The sequence below is a fragment of the Capra hircus genome, chromosome 5 (assembly GCF_001704415.2).
Source record: "Capra hircus breed San Clemente chromosome 5, ASM170441v1, whole genome shotgun sequence".
Lineage (NCBI taxonomy): Eukaryota > Metazoa > Chordata > Mammalia > Artiodactyla > Bovidae > Capra > Capra hircus.
In genome coordinates, this window is record NC_030812.1 from 12,009,995 (window position 1) to 12,030,255 (window position 20,261).

Here is a 20,261-nt window from a genome sequence, read left to right on the forward strand (position 1 = left end):
GTAATAATAATAATAAATAATAGTTACCACTTCTATTTCATTTAGGCAATAAGGGCTTTACATATGTTGACTACTTTCATCTTCAGAATTATGTGCCGAGAGGTATTACTATCATCACTGTTTTATAGGTGAGAAAACTGAGGAACAAAGAGGTTAAGTAACTGGCTAAAGGTCAGCCAGATGGGAAGCACTAGAATAGGGACTCACACTCAGGCATCTGATTCTAGAGAAGCTTGATCTTCTTCCAGTGTCCTAGGATCCAGTGTCAACAGGTAAGTGCAATGGAGAGACAGAGAGGGCCTTTGATGGGTCAAACTTTTTGACAGTGGGCAGAGGTTATGAGGTTAAAAAGAAAAAGAAAAAAAAGGTAAAGATCAGCCCCTACTTTTACAGATACAATTCCCTCTTATGTGCATTTACTTTTTTCCCAGGGCACAAAAATGGAACCATAGAGCATGGCACAATATAATGAATATTCATGGTTTCATCTATGTCTACATCGATTTCCTCGTGAACTCAGGAAAAGATGGAGCTTTGTTTTGCAGACACCCAAACCACGGTACTTGATTTTCAGGCCACTGTTAGACATCCTGGGGATGGGGGTGGTGGGGGGTGATCAATTTCTCCAGGCCGTTTTGGAGAACTTGCTGGTTAGGTGCTGGTTAGGTTTGAGAGGCGGGGAAGAGGGGAAGACGGCCTCCCCGGGTCAGTTTTTTATGCTTTGCGGCTGCTAAGCAGCAGGGGGCGCTGCAGCAGTGTACTTCGTGGTCCAAGGGAGCCGCTCATCCAGCCGGAAAGGCCAAGTCGAGAAGAGGTGTGGCAGGCAGCCCACGGTCCTCTTCGGTCCTGCAACTTTAGTACCCAGACCTCGTTCTACGCAGACCATTCTTCTACACAATATTTCATCATGTTGGATGCCTTCCATCCAGTCCTGCATCCGGGCGGAAAGGAAAGGCATTAGCTTCCAGTCTTTCTAGGTTTAAGCATAGCGCTGTGCTGGGTCGTTAAGACGTCTCTTCTCTGTGTTGTTCTCCCAGTCCGACTGACAGTTCCCTTGAAACCACGAAAAGCCGCCGCAGCTGCGGGTACGCCTGGGTGCGTGCTAATCTTTTTGTCCTCTCTTGGGGTCCTTTCTTTTTAAGCTAACTGCGGGAATATTTCCCTCCCCCCGTCTCTCCATTGACATTCGGGACAAAGGTCGGCTCGGAGCTGAAATCTCTCCCTCCTAAGATGCCCCCTCAAACTCGCCAACCCCCACTATCCACCCCATTTCGGCTCCTGCACAGTGAGGGTGTCTGACGCGTTGCGTGTGTGTTCGTGGCGACCAAGTCTGCAACACTAGCCAAACCTGTTCTTCCTCTCCCGGTCCCCAGAAGTCTCTCCAGCTGACCGGACTTACGCCTGGCATCGCTTGGCACACGCAGCGCCCGGGGTTGAGATCCCGCTGGTGCCAGGCGCCGCCAGGCAGCAGCGGAGCTAGCGACCGCGTCCTCCCGGTCTCATTTCTCCCGCGCCCAGGGCGCACTCCAGCTACCTCTTTGGGCTGTTTTCCAGCCGTCGCCCCTGGGTCCCCGCGGCTTCCCAGACTGAAATCGAAGGTGAGCGAAACAGGGGGAGGGCGGGAGGTGGGAAGGCGGAGCCTCCCGCCCGGGGAGAGAGTGGGAGGAGCCTCTAGCCTAGGGGGTAACGTGGGCGGAACCTTAGGGGGTGGATCTGGGTGGGGAAAGGGGCTGGGCGATCCGGGGATGGAGGGTTGGCCACGCAGGCGCGGGGGGACAGCGCCGAGAACCCCACGCGGGAGCTTCTGGAGGCTCCAGCCACCGCTTCTCACTTCACTGGATAAGGAGCTAGGGCCGGGAGGGGAGCTAATAAAGAGTGAATGAGCTGCAGCCGCTGTGGCGGCCGGAGTCTGCCCGAGCGGCATAGGAGCCGTGCGCCCGGGAGGCGGCGAGGGGAGGCGGTTTGCCTTGTCCCTCCCAGCCGCCCTTCTCTCTCTCTCTCTTCCTCCAGCTGGTCCCAGAGCCCGGCTCGGTCCGGTCCCTCTGCCCCCACCCCGCACTCTCCCACCTTCTCCGAGTCCCACTCCGCACCTAGGGCGTCCCGCACTGCCATGGGTTAGGGTGGCGGCTACGAGCCGCGCGAAGGACCAGCCTTGTGCATCCGCCGGGGGACGCGGAGCCCGAACGCCGCTTGCCGCTCGCCGGCGCAGGGCATGGGGAGCGCGGTGTGAGCCCGCACCCGGGGAGGACGCAGGAGCTGCGGAGACGGGCGAGGAGGAGGAGGAGAGCGGTGGATTGGAAGGACCCGAGGGAGGAAGGAAGGGTGGGGAAGCGAGGGAAAAGTGAAGCTGGGAGGAGAAAGCGGCAGAAGGTGGGGATTGATGCTTCTGTTTTTTGTTGCCGCTGCTGCCCTCGCGCTGGGAGCCGAGCCGGAGGGAAGGCGGTGGAGAGATGATTGCAGAGTTGGTGAGCAGCGCTCTGGGGCTCGCCTTGTATCTCAACACCCTGAGTGCGGATTTTTGCTATGATGACAGGTAAGGGGTAAGAGGAAGGGGTGACGGGCTGCCTGGGGACTCCGCGGTGGCTTTGAAGCTTCCCGCTTTAAGGCTGGAAGTGCATCTTGGAGGGACTATTCCTGCACCTGACGGCTTAGGAGACGCGTAAACATCCGAACCTAAAGCAAACATTCGGGACGCGGGCGCACAGGGCGGGCTGGGGGAGTTTGGGTTCTTACTTTGCAGCAGGTTCCTCTCCCTTGCTTCTAGACTGTTGGCAGACGCTTAAGTTTCTTAGCGGAAGTCTCAGCAATTTGGGAAACTGTTTAATGAGCGCATTAAAAAACAATTCTTAGGTATTCCTTGGTGCAACAGAAGCACATTGAGCGATTTTACGTCTGGGCTGGAAGGAAGCTGCTCCCTGCCCTCTAATAGATCTTCCCTGTAACGTTTCCTTTTATTGATGGGACACTTTTGTTTCCCGAGGTTGAAACACATTTGACAGTTGCCCAAATAGTGGAGAGACCGCACTGGTCCAACTCTCCCTTTTGACGCGTGGTGTACATTACTTTGCGCCAGGGCAGTGCTGCGCCCCCGCCTCCCGCACAAATCAATGGAGTATTACTTTATAAAAGCCTGGGCCTTCATTTCTCTTTGGGAGTTTTACTTTCGAAGTTAGCGATTCTTTTGTGCTAATTGGGGGAAGAAGACGCCCCTAGAGACTGAAGTTGTCTTCTGCATTTGGGTTAGTTTGGGTGCCTAATGAGACCTGAACTGTGTTGTCAAAGAAACTGCAGCGATTTCTGGGAAATGTCACAGTTGTCCTCGTGTCTCTACCTATTTTTTTAAACGTTGTTAGTGTTTAGAAACTGATGAAAAGCTCCATTAGGGGAAATTCCAATTTGTGTCTTTCCGGTGACTTAATCTGGTTACAATGAAAACAGATGCATAATTAAAATATATTAGGGAGAACAGCACGCCTGGCTAAACTTATTAACCGTCCTGGGGTGTTTCATGCTCCATTGAAATTAAACCATCCAAAAAGTGAGCACAGATTTACTTTGACAGCTTTTCAGCAGCCTCTCTGGGTTATGGAAAGAGAATGGTTCCCCAGGGTCAGGGCGAGGCAGGGAGTGAACTTAAGCAAAGTGGTTGATAGGGAAGAGGAAGGCAGCATCTTCTCTAGATGGTGATTAGCCTGATTCTATATCCTCTGCTGTGCCCCCTCTCCCACTTAAAAGCGTGTTCCTGGTTGTAAGCCTTAAGTCACCAAATCTTGGTTCACACCCTCGTCTGTTATGAAATCCCCTGGTAATAGATGCAAGAACATCCAGCAGACCCTTCTCAGTGCCTTTTATGTGAGTGTCTATCAGATACTAGTTGATAGAAAGCCACTGGTAGACATAAACTTTTCCTTAACTTTCAAGCAATGTGCCTGCGGGCTTTAGCAATTATGCTGCAAGCTCTGAGAAACAAATGGTCTGTGTGTAAGAGTGATATGAGCTGCTTCTGTTCCCTCCAACTTTGTGTTACTATGCACCTGCTATTTCTAGGGTACTGGCAGAGAAAACTCTTGCTTTCCAGAGTTGGGTGGCTTTTCAGTAAAGTAAGCTCAGGGGAGAATCTGGGCTGTTATTGGTACTGTTGGGGACAGTTTGAAGAGTAAGTATTTAAGCCAATAATTAAGAGCTTATATAAGGAAGTAACACTGTAATACTATAACTATTGTAGAACACTGATAAATCAAGCATCACTGGCGTGGTTACTCTTTATTGCTGTCCAGTTCTTTAAAAAGTACCTCAGAAGAATCTATCCAATAAAGATTAAGGCTGGAACTCAACTACATTTGAATATACTTTTCTCTGTAGACTTAAAGTTTATTTTGTGTTCTTGACTTCTCAGTGAGAAGTGTTAGTGTTGTAACTTGGACAGAGTGTAAGTATGATGATAAATTAGTTGTGCTTTGATAGTTGGCAATTGTTGTAAGTTCTTTACCTGCTATAGATTGAATGGAGTGTCAAAATTCCTGATATACCTAGCTACATAGATGAATTTAATGTGATAATTTGCCCATATCATCTAGTTGATGCATGCCCAATATATGATATATAGATAATATATACCAATATGATATTGAAGGCCTGTAAATATAAATTATAGTTAGCTACAATTTGAAAAGTGTATTTGACTCTAGTTTTCCTAGTAGCAGAACTGTGTGTGTGATTACATATTTTTCCGAGTATGAAGTCTTACGAGTATCACTTGGTTTTTATGAATCCTAGAAATTATGAAGTACGTATTACTAGGAGCGTGGAACTTACTCGGTGTCTGCATAGCATGTTCAGGTAGTTCAGTACCAAGGTGAACTGTAGATTGTGACGTTCCATGTAGACTTTCTGACCACTGCTCTAACTCACTGGTGTGAGAAGGGAAACAAAGCTGGGAGTGGCAAGTGGAAATTATAGGAGGATGGTAATGTGTTTATTTCCACCACTCCATTTCAGACTACAAGGACTCAGGTGTGAAACTTGTTTAAACTACATCTGTGGTTTCTGCTGCTTCCCTGCTTTCCCAGCCCTCCCCAAAACTTTAGTGAAATATGGTTTCAAAGGAGAGAGCCGTACTGGGAGTGAGAGAGCAGCTCAAGGAGAGAGATGACTTTTATGCTCGACTTGGTTAGTGAAATCAAGACTCTGCATTTTAGCTGACGAATCTGGCATTTACTGTAGGAGGGCTTTCTATTGCTTCAGCTTAAACATTATTGCTGTGGTACTTCTCCAAGTTATCATTTCTTTTAAATATAGTGATCAAGTTTACTTTATAAACTATATATGTAATTACATTCAGTGTTTGATGTAGCTTGGTTGAAATTAAGTGGTAATCTGAAACCTTCTTTTAGCAAAATCAATTTCCCTATGGTAAAATTTAATATTTTACAAGTGTTTTTGTGCTAAAGTTAAGACTATGTCTCTAATGTGATGAAACAAACAGTAGAAGAGTGGAATTCACCATATCTGATGAAAAAGCATATATGGTTTCAGCTTCTTCCCCCTCTCCCCTTGCCTTCAATCTAGTAATAACTGTATTGAATCTTAATTTGTGGTTAGAGTAAAATTGGAATTATAAATATACAGTCATTGCTAAATTTTAAGTCATGTTGCATGTGAATTCTTGAAGGACCATTTCATTTTCTGGAGAAATTTAATTTTAGGCTAGTGGGGAAAACTTGCTGACCCAAATTTCTCTGCTCTCTGACATATTTTTGAGGATAACATTGCATCACTTTCCCTTCATCCTCTTTAAAAGTCCTGTTATGTTTTGCATAAGATAACACCAACAGAGGTGTCAGTTTACTTCAAAGGAACAAAAGTAAAACTATAACTGCTGTTTCCTACTCTCATTTCATTTTGCACATGTCTTCTAATTGATGGCATGCTTTTTATAGTAGATAACAAGTAAATAAGTTAATGCCACAAATTCATCTTTTTATTCTAATGTGACTAAAATAACATATTAGTTTAAAAAGACAATTTTGAGTTTCTGAAAGTAGGAAATGGGCTATGTGGCCGCTTTGAAAAAAATTTTTCTTATTGCTCATTCTGCAGTTGTTAAACTCAACCATGATCATTAACATTGTCTTTGGGTTTCTTAGTTACTGGTGTGCAGTAATTGTGTAAAACTTGGTGAAGCAGCTCTACAACAGGAATTTCTACTCTTGAAATCAAAACCACCCCAAATTCTCAATAGCGCATTCCTAGTTTAGTTATTCATCTAGATGTAAATGTAAATCTCAGTTTAAAAGTACTCATTTTTTTTCCTGAATGTCATAAAGAGTTTCATTAACAGTATTTAAATGAAGAAACAGAGGATTTAAAGTATACACACTTTTTTTTTAATATATTTATTTCTTTTTCTAAAGATATTAAACTGGATTTTCTACTTGATCTTTTAATGTTATTATCAGTTTGGGCTTTTGACTGGGTATAAGAATTTCTTGTGAAATGACCAGTTCCTCTAACTTCTCTGTAAAATGTTCTCTCTAATAAATTTGCCTTGGACCAATCTGGGTTTGTTATCTTAAAAGTGTAGTATGTTCAACCATTGAAGATGTGTCTGATATTTAGTAAATGAATGTTTAGAAAGAATTACTATAAAATCAAAGTAAATAAGAAAGAAGTTTGCTTTGTATCTAAGGTTGTCTTTTCAGGTCTTTACTGGAAGAAGCCAGTGTGTACAAGAGTGTTATTTCATTCTCATTTCTTTCCCAGTTGAAAATGTATTGGAAAAAAAAAAAGGCCAGTGGATACAATTTACAGTTTATAAAATATTTTATAGGACATTTTATTTTCTAGCTAAGTTTTGACTGTTTAATCACGTCTATGTGGAAAAAGTCATTTTGCTGTTTGAACAAGTACATCTCTTAACAGTATATTAAAATTAAGTGAAGCCTGTATGGATTGCTTTGCCTTACCTCTGTTGAGCTTGTCACATGGGGTTTATCCTAGCAAATGACCCAAATACAAGCACTGAACGGACACGCACAAATGCCATAGGGAAATTTCTTGCCAGCCATCTGTCTCTTAGTTGCTTTCATATATAAATGTACTGTATTGGCGGAGGCGGGGGGTGAGCTGCCTGTATTATTGCATATTATCAGTTTACATCATCTTGTCATCTGCACTTAGTTTTTCAAAGCTAATGTACCTCTGTAGTAACACTGAATTCCCTGCTGCTATAATTCTGAAAGAGCTTCAGCCTTTTGGATTCCAACATGAGTTAAGAGCAGTTTGGCTTGCTAATCTCTTTGTTGCTGTTTAGCATGCTAAAAGCACCTATTTAAAACTGCCCTTGATGGTGCAGGTCTTTATCAGAGGTGAAGGGTATGTTTTGTTTAAACCCGGCACCTTCAAAATACTGGGAAAAGACAAAGTTTACCCTTAAGGTGCTCTGGTAAATGTGTGTCTGACAAACCTACTTTCTTATAACCTCATTATTCTCACCCAACATGCTTTTAACACACTAATATTCATCTCTTAAGTTTTTGATTCTCTGTTGGAAGCTAAATCTTATATCAACTTGGAGTCCTTCCTTAAATGGCTTCACAAAATTGACGAGTGTGGCAGCCTTGATGGAAAGGACAAGTGGGTTACTGAATGTAATGACCTTCCCTCTATGAATAGCTGTCTTCATTAAGAGCCTAGCTGAAAAAGAGTAGAGAGCCCATCCCCAGAAGCTACATCCATCTGCTTTTCATGGGATGAGAAAGGCGTAATATTTTGAATCATTACAGGTGGACTTATGCACAACGCTTGATGGTTTCTTTAAAGATTTGATTTGTACGTGTTTTTGAGCAATAAAGGGCTACATTCATTAATTCACTGATTATAAACACCACTAGACATGGGCCTCCCATGTATATGGTGCATGGGACAAACAACAGCTGTTTTCCCTTGTCAGTAAGCGTCCCTACCTGCCTGTCCTTTCCTGCCTGTACTTTACCAGGTGCTTGTATAGTGTTTGAATCTGGGAGTCTGATGATAGACATAAAAAAATGCTGATAGCTTGTCCTTTAGCAGAGTTGCAGTTGCATTGGCTCATATTTATTTTGATGGATACTCACCATTTTAAACTTTCCCTGGGCTTCTGTTGGCTTCTTTCCCAGAGCATCTGTGCTGAGGATCCATGGTAGATGGTTTGAACTGGATTTATTCTTGATTCAGTGCTCACTGGCACCTTATTTGTACCCGTGGAAGCTTTAGAATGCTTTTGCCACATGGCTCCTTCCTGTTGCCCATGTCAGTTGTTTTGCTTGAAGGTCTGCATCGGCTGAACTCTTTGAATTAACTGGATTTTGCCTTGACTAGTCAGGGATTGAAGACTTTTGTGTCAGATATTATTTGGGCTGTATTTTCCAGGCAGTTAATTCTAACAAGATGCAGCACTATCAAATTTCTATTGATCTTCTCCTCTCTGACAATTTAACTTTTCAATTATATTTGTCAGTTTCTCTGGTACTCAAGGTTTCGTAGAATAAAAGGTATAGTTGTTTGTTTAAATCTTTTAGAGATTTTTTTGGGATTACCATTTTGGGTTCATCCATGACCTTTCTTCTTTATAATTAAGTGGGAAAGAATTGAGTAAGCCCATCTACTCTGGAGAAGTTTGAAGAAAGTAGGAACACTGAAATGATTTATTTTCCAGATTCTACATTAAAAGTTTTTATCATGTTTTAAAAGTAGTTTATCTTACCTACTTTTTCATCAAATACAGTTAACTTGAGTAACTAGAAATGATTATTTTAGAGATGAGATGGAGAGAGATTTTGAACTTGCTCATGTCTAAAGGATTAATTTGGAAAAGAGATTAGAATTGAAAATTCTAATTCCACCTTTAGATTCCATTTTATTGTGGAAATAAGTGAAATTTTATATACATTTACTTATTCCAAGGCTGTGTACACTTATCCCATTGCTTGAGGGCGGTGCTGACGTATTTGTTTTAAAAGTACCTTAGAACATCGCAGAGGAGATGCTATTTGCTTTTGACTATTTGGTTTAAGCTTTTGTTTTATGATTTCTTTGCCAGGGCATTTTGTGATATCAGAGTGAGGCCAGGTCTGAAGCATGGCTCAGCATATAGTTTAGTCAAGAAAACTGGATAAATTACATATTTGTCAAAAGAAACACACATCAGTGCCCTTGGAATAGCAGCTGTGTGGTAGGTGTTGAGGCCAAATAAAGTATTTCTTTCCCTTTGTCTTGGATGATTGCCCTTTATTTCTGTGGAATTTATTATGATACATGTGTGATTATTCCTCAGGAGCATCAAGTTAAAAAAAAAAGTTCACTATAGGCTTATGATTATGGTTTAACTAGGAAACAATGTGTAAAAATATTGCCGTGGGGTAAAGGAATTTACTGACATTTGAAACTGAAAAATTCACAACTTTTGATGATGAAAGTGTTGTTTTCCTACTTGTCATTCTAAGGATTATTGATTTCTTTAAAAGTAGAAAAATTCGACTATTCTAGCCTAGAAATTCTCACTTGGCATCATTTAGGAGTATTTTGACTTCAAAGGATGTGTTATTTGCTGAAAAGTGGCCACTGGGGCAAAATATGGCTCTTGACATTTTGAACATTGTTAAATGATGGCACTGAAGTATTTCAAACAGTCATGATTCAACATTGTTTAAAAATCCAGTGGGAAAAATGGCAGCCCATAGAACCCTGCATATTTGGAATTCTTTGGGTATTCATTTTAAATGCAGTTCACAAGTTTGCTTTTTACAAAATGCAGTGTTTCTTTCTTTTTTTTTTTTTTGTTTTTTAAAGAAAGATGAATAAGGCTAGTGAAATTTTTACAGCTGGGTCTTTTGGAATTTTGTGTTCTTTTTTTCAGTTGCTTATAAGTATTCTATAAAGGGACTGAAAAGATGCAGGCCATAGCCTTGTTTTTTGTTTTTGCTTTGCTTTCTCAGCTGGGTTATATGCCTATATTCAGAATATTATTATAATGCATATTGTTATTCAGTATTTATTATAAATCCAAAATCATAAAAGTAGTTTTTGAGCGAGGCAGATAAATGAAAACACTTGGGGGTAAGTAAACACCTTGTCTTTGTTAATTTCCGACTTGTCTCATATCTACCACGCTTTCTTTTCTCTTTGGGATATCTTTTGGATTAAAAAGTCAGTAGTCTGACTCTTTACAATATCAGTGCATGTTGAAGTGACATTCCTGCAAATTGTGGCCTCCACAGGGGTGCCTTGGGTGGTGACTGTAGAGATTACATTTTAGGCTTGACTGCTTTTCACAGTTTGGAGAGGACACTTGTCATTATAGAGCCATTTGGGAAAGGGGGGTAAAGCTGACAGCTGTGCTGTTCCCCTTGGGGACCTTTCTCATTGTTTTCTACACTATCTTTTGTCCATCTCAGCCCTCCTATCTTCAGGTTTTTAAAGGTGTTATAAATACTGAGCCTCCTGCCTTGGATTGTAAAAGATATCTTAAGGTAGAATACTTGGGTCCAAATATTTTGTCAAGTGTACTTCTTTTAGAATAGGGTGTTTCTCTCCTCCTCCAAGTAATTAACTGCAGGACTGCTTTCCCAAAGCAATTGAAAAGAGCTCATTTTGACAAAGCAAGCTTCTAATGACAAATTTCCCAACTACAAATTTGCAGAGGAAAAGTTCTCCGATGATGAAGAAGTTTAATCAGGCAAAAAGACATTTTTATTTGCAGAAGTAGGCCCTTTAGAGGGAGGTAATTACTTATAGCTGATGTGAAAAACTAGTATACCTGATTTCATTTGGTAAACCTCATTTAAAATAGGAAGGTTATTCTTGTTATTCTATTGAAAGGAAAAAAATGGTGCTGTTGTATCATTGAATTTATATCAAAGAAATAAGGTTTTACACTTGAACCCACTCTTATAGGGATATGTACTGACTTAACCAAAGAAAATGAATTTGAGATTTGAGAAGAAATCTGTTATAAAGACTTTAGTGTCCAGACTGAAATTACCAACTGTAGTTTGCCATGCTGCTGCTAAGTTGCTTCAGTCTTGTCCAACTCTGTGCAACCCATAGATGGCAGCCCACCAGGCTCTGCTGTCCCTGGGATTCTCCAGGCAAGAGCGCTGGAGTAGGTTGCCATTGCCTTCTCCAGTGCATGAAAGTGAAAAAAGAAAGTGAAGTTGCTCAGTCGTGTCCGACTCTTAGCGACCCCATGGACCGCAGGCTACCAGGCTCCTCCGTCCATGGGATTTTCCAGGCAAGAGCACTGGAGTGGGGTGCCATTGCCTTCTCCGTAGTTTGCCATAGGTATCTTCTATTTAAAATATCCATTGAAATGATGTCTTTTAGGTTGCTTCCTCCACCTCTATATTTTTAAAAATCTTTGCATTTTTATTTTAAAAACAATAGTATTTTTTGCTAATAGTATTCCATGTTGAACAGAAAATGAAATTTCACTGTTACTGATGAATATGTCATCAACATAAAGTAAACCATTTCTATGAGAGACTGCTGCTGCTGCTAAGTCACTTCAGAGACTAGTACCTACTTAAAAAAACAATTGGGATATAGTTGCTTTACAATATTTTGTTAGTTTCTGCTGTACAGTGAAGTGCATCAGCTGCTGCTGCTGCTGCTGCTAAGTCGCATCAGTCACATCCGACTCTGTGGGACCCCATAGACGGCAGCCAGGGATCCATATATCCCCTCCCTTGTGGACCTTCTTGCTCCCATCCACCCCTCTCAGTCATCACAGAGCCCTGAGCTGAGCTCCCTAAGCTATACAGCAGCCTCTCACTAGCTGTCTGTTTTACACATGGTGACCTATGTATGTCAATCCCAATCTCCGAATTCACCCTTCCTCCCTCCTCGCCCAGTGTTTCTGTTCTTTAGGTCTGTGCAGCTGCTTTTAAGTTCAGACCTGGTATGATGTTGAGGATGCCTGTGGCAGGCAAGCGGGCTTAGACCCGGTCCTCTCTCATAACTACTTCCCCCTCCACACCCCACCTTCATCCTTTGATATGGATGATTATCTTTTAAAAATTCTTCTCAAATGCTTTTTAAATTTTCAGTTTCTTTGAACCACATGAAGGTCTTTATACCTCTCTTAAAAGCACATTTTCAAGCTGAGGTTCTTGTTGGATCTCTTTCCATCTATGTATGTGTATATGTATTTATTTCTAGATCATTGCTTTCCAAACTTCAGTCTACCTGCTTAGCACCTGGGCTTGTGAAAATGCAGATTCTGCCTGGCTCCCGTCTAGGAGTCTGCATTTCTGTCATTCTTAAGTGTGATCAGTGCTGCTGATTCATGTAATGTACACGTTAGCTTTGTGTGTTTTACAGACATTTGGAAAAGACTGCCTAAATTCCTGGATTAAAAAAGATTTAGCATAATCTTTTATATCTCAAAAGCATATGAGTTTTGCCTTTTTATTTAATCTCTTTGTTTTGTTCTCATATTTTCTTAATCATGACATCTTTAAATTGATCATAAGCATTTGAGATATTATATATATTTTGAAAATGTAGAGAGCCTGCTAAAATCTAGATGATCTCTACTGAAATATCTATCACTGTCTTGTATTAAAATGTCATCTTCTTTGTAACATTACTGTGGAGACAGATGTTGGGTTCTGATTTTGACAAACTGATAGGCAGTTGCCTTAGGCTTATGACTTGAACAGATTTGTTGTTGTTGTTCAGTCGCCCAGTCATGTCTGGCTCTTTGCGACCCCATGGATTGCAGCACGCCAGGCCTCCCTGTCCCTCACCATCTCCCGGAGCTTGCCCAAGTTCATGTTCATTGCATCAGTGATGCTGTCCAGAAACTGATGTCTAAACGAGACTGTAGTCAGTGCCTTGATGAGTGGTACTTTTATTGAGCAATCCCTTGTAAGGAAACTTGGCTTACATTGCATGAAGACTCTATGTCAGGCAGGCAGCAAAATATAGACATTTAGGCAGCTGAAAGTAGGAAAGAGAAAGATTTATTAATGATATTCAGGCACTGAGTGATACTACTGAATAAGGGTATATCTACCTTTTTAAATGTGTTAGAAATGCTTGGGCCCCTATGATTTTTTTTTTTTTTTAACTTGGTACAGTATGTCTTAACCTTTGGAGTTTTTCTGAATAGGTGAACTCCTTATATATCTGAAGGTTTACATGCCTACTTAGTAGAAATCGTTTTAAAGAATTTATTCTAAAATGAGTTATCATTATTTCTTTCTTTTCGAAATACTGTACTCTGTCTACAGTGCTGAAAAAAAGTAGGCCAACATAAGAGAGTAGCATTTTAGTCTCAGAATTAACACTTTATTAACTAGTACTTGAGGTGCTAAGCCTCTAAAACTTGCTCTTCTAATTGATCAGGAAGTGCAAATAATGATAACAACTGCCAACCACAAAGTGAAGATCAAATGAAATAGTCTGATGAATGTTTTCTGTGTATTTAAAGAGATGCAGGAAGATACAGTTAGAGGGTGCTGGACCAGAGGATGAATGACTCGGTTGTCCCTGAGTGGTTGGCAGCTCACTCTCTTCTCACCTGAAAACAGAGCTGTGTTCTCCATCATGTCCTTGCTCACTTTTTCATTTGGAGTCAGTGGTTGAACTCCAGCTGTCCCAGCTTCTGATCCCCCACCCTGCCACACCCCATCTCTGCTTCTAATCTCTTTTCACCCTTTGATCAATTGTCCCTGGTCTCACCATGGAAAGCAGGTTTTGTTCTCATCTGTACCTTTTCTCTGGAGAAGGCAATGGCACCCCACTCCAGTACTCTTGCCTGGAAAATCCCATGGGCGGAGGAGCCTGGTAGGCTTCAGTCCATGGGGTCGCTGAGGGTCGGACACAACTGAGCACCTTCACTTTCACTTTGCACTTTCATGCTTTGGAGAAGGAAATGGCAACCCACTCCAGAGTTCTTTCCTGGAGAATCCCAGGCACTGGGGAGCCTGGTGGGCTGCCGTCTATGGGGTCGCACAGAGTCGGACACGACTGAAGTGACTTAGCAGCAGCAGCAGCAGCAGCATACCTTTTCTCCAATAGTTTGTCCACCTGATGTGAAGAGCCAACTCATTGGCAAAGACTCTGATGCTGGGAAAGATTGAGGGTGGGAGGAGAAGGTGGCAACAGAGGATGAGATGGTTGGATGGCATCTTCGATGCCATGGACATGAGTTTGAGCAAACTCTGGGAGATGGTGAGGGACAGGGAAGCCTGGTATAGTGTAGTTGTAGTCCATGGGGTCGCAGAGTCAGACACAGCTTTGCAGCTGAATAGCAATGATTCCTTTTCTGTTTCTTTCCCTATGTTGCTGGTCTCTGTGCTTCTTTTGAATAGATATTCTGTCCAATCTGAGTACTTTTTTTCCTTCTGCAAGGTAAAAGGACCAATTATAGTGCCTCGGGTATGAATAATCTTTGGTACTCTGGTTCTGCTTCTAGGGCGTACTGTTACTGGGTACTCATGGTCTCTCTGTTCAATAAAACCTTTTTTCTTTTGGGAGTATGTTCAGAGTCAGAGCAGTACTGGCAGCCCGGTGGTTAGGAAAGACATATGTCAGATAAGCTGACATTTTTCCTGCATTGAAGTGTTTGTGTTAATCAGTGGTGTATTGAGAATTTCCAATAAGTATGCTTAGCACATGTATTGGAGGGTGACATCTAATATCTAAGCCTGGTGATACAATTTTGTAACTAATTACAAATTTTTTTTTTTTCTTTTAGAACTTTCCAAGCAACAGAGTGGCAGAAATTAAGAGAGACCACAAGAATTTTGAAATCAGATAGCCTAGGGGTCTAATCCCAGGACTATTACTTGCTAATTATGTAATTTTGATTGTTACTAAAATTTTTCTAGCCTCTGTTCCCTCTTCTATACAATGAGGATAGTAATACCTACTATATAGTGTTGTTGGGAGAATTTAGTAAGTTTTATAAAGTACAGTGCTAGGATCTTAACAAGTACTTCTCTTAATCAAGAAAATATTCATTAATTCTATAGCTGATACTTAAAGATAATTATTTAATAACATCTAAAAATATTGTAGAATATTTAGGAGTTTTTCTTTAAAGCCAATATTCAAAATTTAAACTTATTTCTGATAATTTTTCACTTGGTAATTTCAGATAGAATTAGTGTCACTGAGAGGATTCAGTGAGCTATATTAAGTAATTACTAATTGTAAAATTCAGTTTTCACTTTGGGTGATAGGCTTGGACAAATGATTTTGAAATTTAACCATTATACACACACATATGGATATATGTATACACACCAGATTTTGCCAGTAAAATGTTTGTGGTATATACTCAATTACATGTATAACTGATGCACTTTGTTGTATACTAATTCACTTTGTTGAAACTAATATAACCTTGTAAATAAACTATACTCCAATAGAATTAAATTAGTAAAAAAAATTCATTGGCAATCAATTAAAAAAAAGTATATGCAAAAACCAGAACTCAGATGTCTCCCTGACATCTTCACGGCAAAGTAATTTTCTTCTTTAGATTAGATGATAGATACTGTGTGCACATGGAAAATTATGATTTCTTAGCATCTTGTAAGAGTTGTTTTGCTCTCTGATGTATATCTTAGATTTTTCAGGAAAATCATTATTTAAAGACATATCTTAATATTAAGATATTCCTTAGTAATATTAATGAGAAAAAATCTTCATGAAAATATGAAGTTATTTTGAATATTGTTGCAAAATGTTACGTTGAATTAAGAGTACAGATTCCAGGAATACTTTTTAAAAAATTAATTAATTTTATTTTATTTTATTTATTTATTTTTTTTTTAAATTTTTTATTTTTTTTAAATTTTAAAATCTTTAATTCTTACATGCGTTCCCAAACATGAACCCCCCTCCCACCTCCCTCCCCACAACATTTACTTTACAATATTGTGGTGGTTTTCGCCACACATTGACATGAATCAACCATGGGTATAGAGATGTCCCCCCATCCTGAATCCCCCTCCCTCCTCCCTCCATACCCCATCCCTCTCGGGGGACACCCCAGGGCTACTTTTTATATATCTTTCATTTTGCAGTGAATCTATCGGGTATAAAAGCTCTGTTCTTTGAAGCCTTTTCCGGGAAACTTGTTACTCTCTCACTGACTTGCTCTTTGATCAGGACCTATGACTCATATTAATTTATTTACAGTAGTTCTGCCTTTAAGAATATTGATCTCCCTTTTGATTCAATAGATCTTTCACATGTTTACTTATCACTTGACACTAACATTTCTGGCTTCCTTCCCTGCTTCTTGCCCTCATGCCCTCCAAACAAGAAATACTTTGCTTCTCAAAGTACAAGTAAGCTTAGGATGTTGAAGGTTTATGGAACTGATTAGACGATTTCCTCTTTAAAATCTAGGTGTGGCTCTAATGATTTTCCAAGGTTCCTCCCAGCTTAAAGCAGGCCACAATTTTAGGGTTTGGGATTTGGGTCCATTTGTCTAAAAAATATATCTGAAATTGGCCATTGGGGGGCCATTGATAATGTTTTCAGTAAAACATTGTGCATTTTGCTATGTATACAGTGGAAAATGAGGCACTAATACCACCAACCATATGAACCAAAGATGTTTTTACCTCAGCCATAATCATCATTTTCTTTCTTATGTGTTACCTTCTTCTCAGTTGGAATGTTTACTCTGTTCCTATTGATAACTAAATTCTAACAGCAAGTGGCAAACTCTTAAAAAGGAGAGCACTTTTCATTCTTGTTGGATAGCAGCCTAGTTTTCTCTAATGCACATCTGTTCCTTGGAACATTTTTAGAATATTCAGGTGAAAATTCACCCAGTATTTTAATAAACCAGATTCTGTTACTGATGGGTTAAAACCATTTTTGTCATACTGTTTTAATTTATTAAAGGGAAACGACAAATGGTTTCTGCACGATGGCTCTCAACTCTCTGGGAGTAATTTAAATGAGTACAAGAAACCAATAATTCAGGACCTTATTAAACATGCCTCAGCAGTTGATTTCTAAGGCTGAAGAAAAGTCCAACACCTGGATTTCTCCAGGGTGAGGGATTGGATGGGAAGAGGGGTTATCTACTATGAAGGAGAAGCTTAGATTTGATGAATAAATAAATGAATTTTGGTGAAATTGGGAGGAGGTGACTTGAAGAGGATTCTGCCCCTTTCTTGTTTATTATACAATGTTTTCCTCTTATGATTTAGAGGAGGGATCATTATGGAGAAATCAGGATGGGAGACAGAGGCACTGCAATGGAAGATGGGTCATTTTGATTGAGTACTTCTGTAGATTGGAACCAGGGCAGCAAATGATTGTCAGCTTCTTGAGGTTAAATCAAGACAGGTTGTTAGAATGGAATCCTCTGAATTCAACTCCATTTGTTGGAAAGTGGTTCTTTGGTATCTTAAATTCTATGACAGATTTTGATTGCATGCTGAATTTGGGGTGTGTGTTATAAGACAGCAGCATATTTGTATTTTTTTTTTTTGAAAAAGGCAGTTATAAAAAGTACCCAGATGTTTATCTTTGTGTACTTGGAATTTGAATTCTGAGGATTTATTGTTTTGGGAGAGGGTTGAGTTTATTTTTCTAACTAAAGCCTGAAATAATTAGCAAATTTAATGTTAAATTGGAGACTTTATTCATATACTCAACCTTCAGATTTAAGGTAGACCATAAATGATATTTTAAAGTTAAAATTGTTATAAATGCTAAGAATAATCTAGAGTTGAAATTTTGACTTCTATTTTGTATCAGCATTATTTGTGAAAACTGGTTGACAAAGAAGTTCAAAAATTTTCTGTAAAACCTAAGTTATGAAAAGAACATTATTTACTTTAAAAGTTTTCTCTAAACCTGAATAAAAACTTAAACGCAAACCAGAACTTAGCCCGAATGTTTTTCCTTTGAGCATCACTGGAACTCTGTATCAAAATAGAGTAAATCCTTTGTATGCTGCTTACCTACTGCATTTGGAAAAAATCTTTTGTATATGTCTGCAAGCTATTTGTGTGTTCAGAAAGAATTTACCAGAATCGACTGAAATTGGTGAAGGAGGTCAAAGACGCACTTTATAGCTATAACTTTATTGAAAACTGGAATGGTATTCTCTGTCTTAATCTTGAGTAAATGAAAGCTAAAGAGTGATTTCATTTGTGAAATATTATCACTTTACCTTCACTTAAAGGAGATTATTTGTATTTTAAGCATGTTTTCCCAAGAAAATCACATCAGTTGCTGCTGACTTCTATCTGCATTGGTTTTAGAAAAAAAGAAAGCGACGAATAGAAAGTAAGCAAGCAACAGAACTAATAAGGAGATAATTTCCTTATACCTGTATCAAAAGATTTAAAGATATTTACTTATAACATTGTAAATTGTTTTGTGTTTTCTGGTCACTTATCTCAGAGGCTGCAAACAACCGTTGTTACTAAAAGTGATGGAAAGAAAGAAAACGTATAGGTATGTTTACCATTTAAGTAGCCTGACTTGTGCAAATTATAGTACAAAAAATGGTAATTCTATTCAAAGATTGTGAGAAAGATTTGAATGTGGTTTATTTTAAATTCAGGAAATCCACTCAAATAGACATTGGCCTTTGATTTAAAAGTGTTAAGTCATTCTTATATAGAAGTGTTCTCTCTCTCAAGAAAGCATCAGTGTGGGATGCTTTCAGCTCATGTCATTCCTGTTTTTTTAAGCAAGCATTTCTAAGTGCTTAACTGTGTCAGAACTGTGTTTAATATGGGGAGGCGCACAGACTCTGAAGAAGATGTAGTCCATAATCTCAAGGATTTTAGAATCCAGAGGGGAGACCAAGTAAATAGATGTTTCTCTAACAGGAAGACATACTTATGATTGTGGGTAAGTACATAAGAGGGGCACTTGACCCAGGCTAGGAGGGAGTAGATAAGGAGCTCTTGTGAGAACTGATTCCTGAAGAATAAGAAATAACTTAATAAATATGAGGGGGGGAGGAGGAGGGAAAAGATATGCAGGAAGAGAAAGTTATGGTGTCCGAATCGCAGGGCACAAAGCTAGAGCAGAAGTTAGGGAGCGGGAGGGAAAAAGAGATGAATTGGCAAGGGAGGCAAAAGCCAGCTCGTTGACGGTCTTGTGACCCCTGATAAAATTTGGAGAACCGTCTGAAACAGGGTGAACGCTGAAGCAGAGCGACCAGAAAGATGTCTGTAATAGGATTATATTGGAGGATTTGTGTTCCTGGGAGTGATGAGGCCTAAAAGTAAGGTAGGAACAGAGGTTTTAAAAAAAAAAAAATTGAGTATGTTAGGAAAAGATGAAGAAAAGTTGACGAATGTGGAGGGTTTTAGGAGAGGGACTCTTCTCGGGTTTCTGCGTTTGAACAAGTGGGTAAATCAAGAATAGACACGAGCTCGGTTTGCGGGGAACAGGCGGAGGGATCTGCGGGGTCGCCTCAGTGAGCAAGAGCAGCGGCCACAAGGTAGATGTGCTGAGGGGCGTGCAGTCAGGCCTGCCTGTACCAGGGCTCTGAATTGCTGCTGAGACCTTGTCATCGGCCCTTTATTTTTGCTAGCATGTTATACATTTTGGTAATACGATTTTAAGTGCCCCAAACCCAGTTGAAGAACTACAGAGCCTCTTGCTTGTCTGAACGTAGTGCCCTGAGGAGGCCATGAGGGCTTCATTTCTCACCCCGTCTCTCGGTCTGGGCATCGTGGTGGTCACTGTGGACAGTGGCAACCTCAGGTCCCGTCCCAGGCTCTCCCAGAAGTGCTCCTGGCGAGGGGGGAACCCTCATTTTCCTGACTTAAGTGACAAGCTTTAGGGTGAAGGCACCTCTAGCCAGGTGTTGGATTGAAGAGGAGACAGGTTTGCTTAGCCCATGCCACGTGTAGGAAAGAGGGCATCTGTTAGAAGGGACAGCGATTCTGGGAAGGGGGCGGACCGCAGGTGTCCATGCAGCCCAGGGTGTCCGCTTGCAGTCCATTAATGCCTGTGGTCATTTGAGTAGTACTCTTTGGTTCCAGCTCGATCATAAATGCAGTCTCAGAAGTCATGTGCATTATAAGGTGGTCAGATATATGAGGTAGAACTTTCAAATAGGATGTGTGTGCATGTGTGTGTGTGTGTGTGCCTTGGATTGTCATCCAAATGTTGGAATGGACACTATAGCCTGTTGGCCAGATCTACCCTATAGCCTTTTTTTTTTTTTTTTTAAATATCCATATCTATCTGTGGACCTGCTGTCTCTGGCTGCTGTCTAC

The 20,261-nt window shown here is 40.5% G+C and overlaps 1 protein-coding gene and 1 long non-coding RNA gene across 2 annotated transcripts in view; one reads left to right on the forward strand and one right to left on the reverse strand.

Annotated features, from left to right (window-relative positions):
* LOC102190583 lies at positions 345 to 2,295 on the reverse strand. Its single transcript, XR_001918023.1, has 2 exons — positions 1,400 to 2,295; positions 345 to 931 (listed from the first exon to the last, which is right to left on the reverse strand). It is a non-coding gene; the product is annotated as an uncharacterized LOC102190583 (long non-coding RNA).
* Positions 1,861 to 20,261, forward strand: part of TMTC2 (transmembrane and tetratricopeptide repeat containing 2) — a 433,234-nt gene continuing 414,833 nt past the window's right edge. The window contains exon 1 of the mRNA XM_005679774.3: positions 1,861 to 2,533. Coding sequence (XP_005679831.1) covers positions 2,451 to 2,533 — 83 coding nt within the window. The 5' untranslated portion in view covers positions 1,861 to 2,450. The remainder of the gene's footprint in view (positions 2,534 to 20,261) is intronic.